Source organism: Hippopotamus amphibius, chromosome 16 (genome assembly GCF_030028045.1).
Source record: "Hippopotamus amphibius kiboko isolate mHipAmp2 chromosome 16, mHipAmp2.hap2, whole genome shotgun sequence".
In the NCBI taxonomy this organism is placed as follows: Eukaryota; Metazoa; Chordata; class Mammalia; order Artiodactyla; family Hippopotamidae; genus Hippopotamus; species Hippopotamus amphibius.
The window spans coordinates 51,393,338-51,404,272 of NC_080201.1; the positions used below are offsets into that span (position 1 = coordinate 51,393,338).

Consider the following 10,935-nt stretch of genomic DNA (forward strand, 5'->3'; position numbering starts at 1 on the left):
CTATAAGCAAGATGAAAAGACAACCCTCAGAATGGGAGAAAATATTTGCAAACGAATCAACAGACAAAGGATTAATCTCCAAAATATATAAACAGTTCATCCAGCTCAATATCAAAAAAACAAACAACCCAATCAAAAAATGGGCAAATACCTAAATAGGCATTTCTCCAAAGAAGACATATGGATGGCCAAAAGGCACGTGAAAAGCTGCTCAACATCACTAGTTATTAGAGAAGTGGAAATCAAAACGACAATGAGGTATCACCTCACACTGGTTAGAATGGGCATCATCAGAAAATCTACAAACAGTAAATGCTGGAGAGGGTATGGAGAAAAGGGAATGCTCTTGCACTGTTGGTGGGAATGTAAATTGATACAGCCACTATGGAGAACAGTATGGAGGTTCCTTGCAAAACTAAAAATAGAGTTAGCATATGACCCAGCAATCCCACTACTGGGCATATACCCAGAGAACACCATAATTCAAAAAGACACATGCACTCCAATGTTCATGGCAGCACTATTTACAATAGCCAGGACATGGAAGCAACCTAAATGTCCATCAACAGATGAATGGATAAAAAAGATGTGGTCATATATACAATGGAATATTACTCAGCTGTAAAAAGCAATGAAACTGGGACATTTGTAGAGACATGGATGGACTGTCATACAGAGTGAAGTGAGTCAGAAAGAGAAAAGCAAATATCGTATATTAACACATATATGCAGAATATAGAAAAATGGTACAAATCAACTGGTTTGCAAGGCAGAAATAGAGACACAGATGTAGAGAACAAACATATGGACACCAAGTGGGGAAAGCAGGGAGGGTTGGGAGGGAATGAATTGGGAGATTGGGATACCAAATTGTACACTCTAAATATATGCAGTTTATTGTATGTTAAAAAAACAAACAAACAAAAATCTTGAACTTTGTGAAAAACAGTTTTGCCCAATTTAGCACTAGTTCTAGGGAAGTAGAACCAATTAATGAATCTGGTTAATTCATGAGTCAGTATTCATATTTTCAGTCAGTCTTGTTTCCTGGGATCACAGCTACAAAGCTTACTCACCTTGTAGGCATGTATCAGAGAATCCCAACTCATTTACTCTGAAGCTGACTTTTGTTAAAGTAATTTAAATAACTTATCCACTCACCATAAGCCCAGTTGAAATGAAGTTGGTGCCATATAAAACTGGCTTTCCTGGTTTTCTAAGCATTCTGGTCACTCAGTAAAAGTTATATAATAAAACACATTATAAGTTGGTTCAGGAGTTTCCAAATTGCCACTGTGTTTATATGGGAAGATGCTTGGAAATCCAAGCTTATTTCTGCGGTTTGTGCTTATTACAAAGTTGACTAAGGACACTGTATGTTTTGATAGTCATGAAAATAAGCACTGGTCCTAAAGTCCAGGGTCAAAGCCAATTGCCCTTAATGATAATCAAGTCTTAAGATGACTGGGACTTCCCTGGTGGCTCAGTGGGTAAGAATCTACCTGCCAATGCAGCAGTCACGGGTTCAATCCCTGGGCCAGGAAGACTAAGCCCGTGCACCACAACTACTGAACCTTCGCTCTAGAGCCTGTGAGCCACAACTACTGAAGCCCGTGCGCCTAGGGTCCGTGCTTCTCAACAAGAGAAGCCACTGCAATGAGAAGTCCGAGCACTGCAACGAAGAGTAGCCCCCATTTGCCACAACTAGAGAAAGCCTGCGTGCAGCAACGACGACCCAACACAGCCAAAAACATATAAATAAATAAATTTATTTTAAAAAAACAAAAACAAAAACTAAGCCCGTGTGCCACAACTACTGCAGCCTGCCCACCTAGAGCCCGTGCTCCACAACAAGAGAAGCCATGGCACTCTGAGAAGCCTGTGCACCGCAATGAAGAGTAGGCCCCGCTCGCCACAACTAGAGAAAGCCTGCACAGCAACGAAGACCCAACGCAGCCAAAACAAACAAACAAACAAACAAACAAAGAAATAGGAAAAAAAATTTTTTTTTTTTTTTTTTTTTTTTTTTTTTTTTTTTTTTTTGGCACACGGGCTTAGTTGCTCCGTGGCATGTGGGATCTTCCTGGAGCTGGGATTGAACCCGTGACCTCTGTATTGTCAGGCGGATTCTTAACCACTGCGCCACCTAGGAAGCCCAGGAAAAAAAATTTTAAAGAAACATTCACTGGGCACTGACTCTGTGCCTGGCCCTGGCCTGGGAGATCCTGAAGATACACTGATGACAAAGACAGCCCCATACCCTGCTCTCATGGGCTCCTGGTCCAACAGTGGAGACAGAGATGTCACTAGACAATGACAGATCAGCGTGATCAGGGCTGGGATAGCGGAGGCACAGGAGGTTTTGGGAGCCTGGAGAAAGGGCCAGACCAAAACTTTCAGACCAGGGGAGGCTTCCTGGAAGAAGGGACAGCTGAGCTGAGCTGTAAAGGACCAGTGAGAGATAGCCATGAAAACCAGGAGGGGGAGGGGTGTTCCTTTGCAAATGTCCTGAATGGAAAAGAGTCCAGCCAGGAGATAAGGAGTGTGTTCTCTCTGTCCCCTGGGCCCATGTTCCTCTTTCTGAGCATCTGTTTCTTATTCTTTCCTCACACAGTCTTATCTTAGCCAAGAGGATGGGGTATGAGAAAAGCAGTAACAGGTAGAGGGGACAGCATGAGCAAGGTCAAAGGTAAGACAGATCGTTCAGTCAATCAGCAATGCCTCCATGAGCCATTGGACACACAGGGATGTGTGTCCAAATCTATGCCAGGCAGTGACCAAGACAGCTCACGTTCACGGTCCAGGAACCACTGTTCAAATCCATCTCTCCCCTGAGACCAGCGATCGTCATCTTTAGATGACACAAGGAGTGCTTGTTCAGTAAAGAAAACTTACAAAATATTTATGAGCAAAAATGAGAAAAGAGAAAATCACCCATATTGTTACACACACACACACACACACACACACACACACACACATTTATGAATCATGTCAAGTTCTTTTTCTACCTTTAAATACATTTATATTAAAAAAAAAATGAGACCACGCTGAAGTCACCATTTCACAAACTCCTCTTTCCTCCTAATAAGGTCTTGTGGACACCTACCACGATCCTACCAGGAACTCTAAACCTTTGTCAGGTCTCTGACCTCTGTAAGGATCTGACAAAGTAGTGGAACCTCTCCCTGAAAAACTACACAGCATATGCAAGATTCTGCACGTAAGTTCAAGGGATTTGAGGTCCCTATGAGCTTGCGCTCAACCCCTGCTCCCTTCAAGAACACCTACTTTAATCCACTTGGTTATTAATCTCACAGATCCACCTGCACATTCACAAAACAAGGGAGATACAAGAATATTCACGGCACTGCTGCTTGCCAGCATGAACAAAGCATCCAACCACAGGAGCCCGAGCTAAATGAACGATGATGCATTCCAGCCAATGGCAAACTGCGCAGCTGTAGAAAGGAAAGAGGAGGCCCCTCCCCACTGACAAGGAAGCAGCTTCAGAAGGCACTCTTCAGTGCAAAAAGTCAAGTGCAGAACAGAGCACAAGTGCAGTACTGTTTGCCAAAAAAGTGGAGAGGTAAGAATGTATGTTTATATTTTCTTGAGTTGGCATAAAGAAACCCTAGATGAATACTCAGGAAAACAGTACAAATCGTTACCTGCGAGGAGCAGGGGATAGCAGGTGAAGATAGGTGTAAAAGCAGGACCTTTCACAACATGCCTTTTTGTTTTTTGTTGTAAATTCTTTACCTATTTAAAAAAATTAATCGCCGCAGCATGGAAGGACCCTGAAACTATCAATATTATGCTGAGCAAAAGACTTACACAAAAGCCTTCTTGCACTGGATGATTCTATTACTATGAAGTCCTCGAACCGGCAAAACTAATGTATGGTGGAAAAAAATCAGAATTGTGATTGTCTCTAGGAGTGGGTGGGCCATTGTTTGGGAAGGGGCAAGACGGAATTTTTCAGAGGGATGAAAACATTCTATATCTTAACAGAGGTTTGGTTTGCACATTTGTCAAAACTCAGTGAACAGTTCACTTGTGATTTGTGGATTTTATTATGTTTAAATTTTATCTCAAAGGTAAGCAAAAAGAAGTGTAAAAATACCGTATGCATGTTGAAATCTTTGGGGGTGAAGTGTATTGATGTCTAGGACTAACTTTAAAGTGCATACAGAACTTCCTAGGTGGCACAGTGGTAAAGAATCCGCCTGCCAATGCAGGGGACACGGGCTCAAGCCCTGCCCCGGGAAGATTCCTCATGCCACAGAGCAACTAAGCCTGTGCGCCACAACTATTGAGCCTGTGCTCTAGAGCCTGTGAGCCATAACTACTGAGCCCATGTGCCACAACTATTGAAGCCCACGCGCCTAGGGCCGGTGCTCCACAACAAGAGAAGCCACTACAATGAGGAGCCTGTGCACCACAATGAAGAGTAGCCCCCGCTCTCAGCAACTAGAGAAAGCCTGTGTGCAGCAACGAAGACCCAGCACAGCCAACAAATAAATAAATTAAATAAATAAATTTATTAAAAAAATACAAAATAAAAAAAATAAAGTGCATACAAAATAAGAGGGATTGTTGAGTGGATAGCAGGATGGACAGATGATAGATGTGTAATGAGCAGAGAAGAGTAAAATGTTTAGAATCTAGTGAATGAGTGTTCACGTGTGCAATGATTTCAGCTTCTCCGGATGTTTGAACATGTTCATAATAATACGGTAGGAAAAAGGAAAATGTTTTTATTTATATTGCTGTTATTTATATTGGCTGAGTAGTAAACCATTTACCAGAGGCAGAATAGCCTAGAGGTTAAGACAGAGACTCAGAAGCCAGCCTATGGGTGTTCCCAGCTCCATCTCTTACTAGCCCTAAGCCCTCGCAAGTCATTCCTCTCTCTGGACCTCAGTTTTGTTATCAAAAAGTGTTAATAATAATAATCCCTACCCCCATAGACTGTTGTCTGTGGGGGTAGGGATTAAATGCATTAACACATGGAAAGTGCTAAGAAACAAACCCGTTACATAGTAAGGCGCTCACTAAATTTTTAATATTTGGTCACTTAAATTCCCCATTGTTGGATATTTTGTCTTCTTTCTTTCTCTCCCCCCCACCCCCTCCCCCCTCGCCACGTTCTCGCTATTATAAACACATTAGCATAAACTTTTTCCCCCTAACCATCACTCTGAGCATTCTTAAAATTTTTAGAAATCGAATTGCTGGATAAAAGGGGTTTAAGGTTCTGCCACTGGTTTTCAAATCCCCTCCACCCCAGCCCCCACGCCTTTGGCCCACTTCTCTGCACCCTGCACCCCATGGCAAAGGGCTCGGGTTTGGGGTCTGACGCGCAGGCACTGCCTCCTCCTTCTGACTGGCGGGCGGCTCAAGGATTTTTTTAAACCCTGAAGCCCCATCTGGATCCTTACCCGAGCGAAGCCAACTTCCCCGCGGGCCAGCGACACCGCGTGGCTGTAGGCGCGCACGGTAACCAAGCCCACGTAAGAGACGCGGCGGCTGCCCCGGTGCTCATTCTTGGCCTCGACGCTGAAGGCAGGCAGGGTCTGGTCTTCGCTGCACAGCTCCGCCATCGAGTACAAGCACGTGCCCATCATATCGTAGTAGCGGCCGTCAAAGGTGGTGTAATGGGGGTCACCCTGGGCGCGGCAGGTAGCCGAGGAGGACGCCATGCACCTGGCCTGCCCATCCAGCACCTTGCAGAGCTGCCTGGGAGCGCACTGCTTGCCTTGGCAGGAGGCTTCCTCCAGGGTCCGCTGGGCTGGGGAGGGAAAGGGGTGGCCACAAAGAAAGAGTCAGGAGTGTCCACCCCTAGGAATCCTGGAGCTCCCCCCACCCTGGGGAGTTTGGGCTCACAACTACCCATTCTAAAAGTAGGGAGACTGAGGTCTGGAATCTCACAGGGAGAGAACTGCTCAGGCCTGACTGCTCTTAGGTTTTCTGGTTCCCCAGTTTCACACAGCTCAGCCCCGAAGAGCTGGAAGGTGGTGAAGAACTGCCAGGCAGGAACGTGATTGGAACATGATGAGAAAGGTTAATTTGTGGCTTTTCTCTCCTTGTTTCCCCCTCACCCCTACCTTCCCACTCAGGCTAAAAGGCTAAGGGATCATTTTTATTTTTAATTTATTTTTTATTTTTGGCTGCACCACAGGGCATGCAGGACCTTAGTCCCCTGAGCAGGGATCGTACCCATGTGCCCTGCAGTGGAACGCAGAGTCCTAACCACTGGACCGCCAGGGAAGTCCCTAAGGGATCTTTTTTAAAGATAGCAAAGGGAAGACAGAGACGGTTCAACAAAATGGAAACAGTGGAGTCAGGCTGCCTAGGTTAGAATCCTGGCGCAACCAATTGGCTGTGTGACACTGGAAAGTAATTTATAATTCTCTGTGCCTCAGTTTCCTCATTTGTGACATTGGGGTGATAATAATATCTTCTTCACAGGGCCAGTTGGGGACAGGGAATGACCAGGTTTAAAGAAGCTAAAACACAAGTAAGGGTTGGAACTGATCCCAGGTGTTAATTAGGTTAATTATTGCCTGTTAGAACCAATCACCTACATTTTCCCCATTACTATTCAAGCTCACAGTGGCCCTTTGAAGTTGGGTGGCTTCCATGCCCTAGAGGGTGGATGGGAGGGGCATTTTTGCCAGTGCTGGGAACCCTAGTGTCTAGGGTCTTTGCTTTGGCTAGAAAGAGGCAGCTCTTCCTCCCCTGCCTCCTAGTCTGCAAAGGCTCTTCCCTTCTGTCTGCTCATACTAATAGCTCACCTTTATGTAGCCCGACTCACTTGCCTGATACCCTCTAAATGCTCTATGCATGTTAACTCATCACACTGTCACTTAACAGTCCTGTGAGGGGTGCAATTATGATTCCTATTTTACAGATGTGGAAACAGGTCCACAGAGGTGGTCACATGCTCAAGGTCACACAAGCAGAGGTGGGATCTGAACCTGGGAAGTCTGGCTTTAGCGTCTGTGCCCTCAAACGCTGCACTGCCTGGTTGGCAACTCCTCGACAGGCTGGGCCCAAAAGTACACACATGGCCAGGTCCTAGAAATTAACTATGTTAACACACACAGACACCTAGAGTGGTCCCTGGTATACTGAGAAATACTCCCCCCACATGGTAGCCATCACTGACATACTTTTAGACCTCCTGAGTTTGGCATTCCTATATGAGGTGTGGGGGGAGTGGCAGTTAGCAACTGGTATGGTTGTGTATCAGCTGCTAAAATAACAAAACATTTCCAAGCTTGTTGGTAAGAAGCTGCTGACCTGACCCCACCCCTCCACAAAAATCCCTCCATCTTGGCATCGTGGCTCTCCCCAGGACCCTTTCCCCAATGCCAGCCCCCACAAAAGCAGCAAAGGGCTGATGCCATACACCCTGGGGGTTTCTAGGACCATGCTGCAGTACTCTGATTGGCATCTCTTCAGACTGGTTGGGACCCTGGATCATGCCAGTTGCTAAACATTTAGAGTAGTATTCCTGGGATCGGGGGTTTGGGGGGAACAGCGAGGGCTTGGGAAGCCTTAAGGGAAGGAAGGATGGAAGAGAGGATGGAGGTGAGTGGGGGACAGACCAGCTGAGCCAGGAAGCCACAGATGAGCACAGAAAGGGTGAGAAATGGAAAAAGGCAAGCCAGCTGGCAAAGGGGTCACCAGGGGGACAGGACCAGAGGTCATTTCTTATCACTCACTCTGGCTGCAGGCAGCTGATGTCCCAAAGCTCACGTCCTGGTCCAGCCCAAAGGTGAGCAACCCAAAGTTGGTAGTGGCCTCAGCCATGTGGAGACTGTCGGCAGTGCCGAGGTCCACTTCAGCATATGAGAACTCACTGCCTGGCACAGGGGCCCAGGTGAGCTTGGCCCCCAGCCTCTGCCCGTCCATGGTCAGCTCACCAGCAGCCTTTGTTGGTGCCACCACCAGGGCCACACCCTTAGAGCCTGGCACGGTCTTCACCACGTAGGCTGGGCAGTAGGCTGCCACGTCTGGGATAAGGACCAGGTGGGGGTCATAGGGCACTCCATCTTTGATGTTACCCGTGCCAAACAGCAGGACTTGGATGCCCACATCTGCAGACAGGTAGAGTGGCCGGGACCGCTGTATCTCAAACTCTGCCACATCACCTGCCTGGAGCCCACGGGAGCCAGTGGTGCCCCCGAGGTTGTAGGTCAGCTTCGTGGCCTGGCTGGCCACGACATAGACCAGATCATAGAGGGTCTGGAAGGACAGAGGGGGCACCACATAGCGGGTGCCCCAGGCAGATGTGGGTAGCAGCTGCTCCACCACATGGTTGCAGTTCGTGTTTTTCTGGGCACAGCTGTGGCCAGACAGGACAGCCACAGGGCTACTGGCAGTGACCTTTGACCCTGAGAGGTTAGCCGTGCTCTGTACCTGGGCCACCTGGTAGGGGTCCAGAGTCAGCCTCAGGACATTGCCTGCTGAGTAGGACTTGCCCCGGAATGTCACTGACCCCTTCAGCTGTATATTGACAGAGGCACCGGCTGCACCTGCCACCACAGCAAACTCCTTGAGGTTCCTGGATGAAGCGCTGGAGGGTGTGAGCACAAAGTACTCAGTGCCCAGGGCGCGGACAGGCCACAACTGTGTCGCATCCCCTGTGCTGGGCTTAGCGTTTACTGCCTGCACAGAGATGGTGTGGTCAGAGTGGACTACTACCGCACGCTGGAAGATACTGCTGCCAAACATCTCAGCCTTGGAGTTGATGTTGACCATGACTGACTGCCCGGGCCCCACAGTGACCTTCTGTGAGGTGCCATCTGCCCGGCTGAGGATGGAGACTGAGGTGAGGCTGTCCGACAGACTGGAGAGGAGAAGGTAGAGGTGGGCTTTGCTGTACCCGAGATTATAGTTTTGCAGGAAGGCCATGAGGAATTCCTCCCCCCCGCTGTTCTTGGGGTCCACTGAGGCCTCCTGGGTCAACCCTGGGGTGAGAAAATGCAGTTGTGGGTATGCTTTATCCAGTCCTCCCCATCAGATAAGTAACCTCACGCCCTGTGCCTGGGTCACATGTTGAAATACGACATGGGCTTCTATTTTCTTTCTTCTCTCTCCTTTCCCCTTGTTCATGCAGTGTTCACCTACCAGCCTTTCTGGCTTTTGCCTTCCAAAAGCCTGAACACTTCAGACAGGGATCTCAACCTCAAATGCTGTTGGGGGCCAGGCAGGTGACGTGAATGTGTGAAACAGAATGGGCAGACTGTGCAGCTAACGTATTCACATGCCATGGAAAGTGGGATGTTGCTACTAGCTTTAATCTGTTGTTATGATGATGGCTTATGGGCTCTTTTAAAAAATGTCAGATCTTACCATTTTTTCAAGAGAAATTACATATCTGAATTTCCATGTGAAATCTCCAATCCAAAATGATTTTAGGTAAGCACTATGGGGCCCACACTGGCTGGATTCAGGTGCCAGTTTGTGATTTCTGTCTTCATAGGATTAGGGGTTTGTGTGAAGGCAAAAAGGGGGATTATGAGAGTATGGACAAAACGTCTCCTAGAAATAGAGAGGAGTGGGCACTTTCAACACCTCTGCCTAGGAAGAGATTCTCTAGGACTGAGAAGAGAGAGGGGGAGGGAAAGAGAGATCACTCTACGGGGTCTTGAAGAGAGTTGTGGGGGGTTATAGAAGGACTATTGCTGAATAAGGGAAACTTGAAGGACATCCTAGTGTCCCACAGGGCCAGGGGATTAGGGACAATGAATGTTTCTAAAGTAACCTAAATAGATGTTGACCAGTAAAGATGGCCTGGGTGCCCCATCCCTTCCCCAAACTTTGGCTTTACCTAAGACTCTAGTCCTGGACATAACCCTACAGAATCGGGCACCAAGCCCCCCAAGATTGCCTTTAGTGAAATTTTCCATCGCCTCAGCAGAATGAAGCTCTGAGTCAAAACTTTAGTTGAGTTGCAGAAAATCAAGAAAGTAGTAGTTCTTACCTACTTGAATTTGAGGACTAAAGTTTTTACCTGCTTCCCTCCAGAACAGAAAGAGAAGGGGTGAATTCCACCACATTACTCTGCAGGACTTAAAGGCCCTCTCTCCCATCTCAGCTAGCCTGGGGTGACACTGGGAGATGGGTTTGTGGAGGGGTCTCAAATGGAGGGTGCTGACCCAGGCAAGCAGAGTTCTCCACACTGGAACCAGGACATAGATGGGATTTCGGTCTGACTTACCCCACAGGAGGGTTGCTCCAGCCCAGAGCGTCCACCAGCTCCGCAGAGAACCCATGTCTGCCGTGGGGAAAGAGAGGGGGTCATAGGAGGCTGGTCTGCCCCTCCTGCTAGAGGACAAAAGGGCCCAGTCTCAGGAGAAGGGCTACCTGGGTACCAAGAAGGCTGAGGTGGACTGGATCCAAGGGCCAGTATGTGGGTAAGGGGAGTTGGACATCTGGTGGGTCTGGGAGTTGGGCAGGGAGGGCAGGACACGGGTAGGATGCGGAGTTGGATGTCCAGTGGGTATGGGGGGGGGGATGGGGAGGCCTGGAGCCAGGGGCAAAGGGTAGGGGATCTGATGTCCCATTTCCAAAGGGGACGTGGCTTCTCTTACCTGCAGGTTCCCGGAGCTGCGGGGCTAGCCCCTGGGCTGGGCTATATAGTGGAGTTTCTTGACTCCTCAGGACACACCCTGGGCCACCTGCCAGGCAGATGGTGCCAACTTCCTGGAGGAGGCTGCTGACCCCAGAGTCAGCTGGAATGGGGACCCTGAAGGCCTGGGAAGGGTGGAGGGGGAGCCTGAATGCCTGAGTCCTGAGAGGACTGTGAGAACAGCTGGTGGCTGTGCCCAGGGAGTCTGATGGAAATGTCAGTCCTAGAAGGGTGGTGTTCCTTGTCCCTGAGAGAAACAGCTGGGGAGCAGAGTGCTGGGGGCCTGGACC

The 10,935-nt window shown here is 48.3% G+C and overlaps 1 protein-coding gene across 1 annotated transcript in view; it reads right to left on the reverse strand.

The window, feature by feature from the left end:
- Window positions 1–10,289, reverse strand: part of FCGBP (Fc gamma binding protein) — a 54,299-nt gene extending 44,010 nt beyond the window's left edge. The window contains exons 1-2 of the mRNA XM_057712083.1: window positions 10,235–10,289; window positions 5,445–5,794 (exon numbers count right to left, since the gene is read on the reverse strand). Coding sequence (XP_057568066.1) covers window positions 5,445–5,794; window positions 10,235–10,289 — 405 coding nt within the window. The remainder of the gene's footprint in view (window positions 1–5,444; window positions 5,795–10,234) is intronic.
- Between the last annotated feature and the right edge of the window lie 646 nt (window positions 10,290–10,935).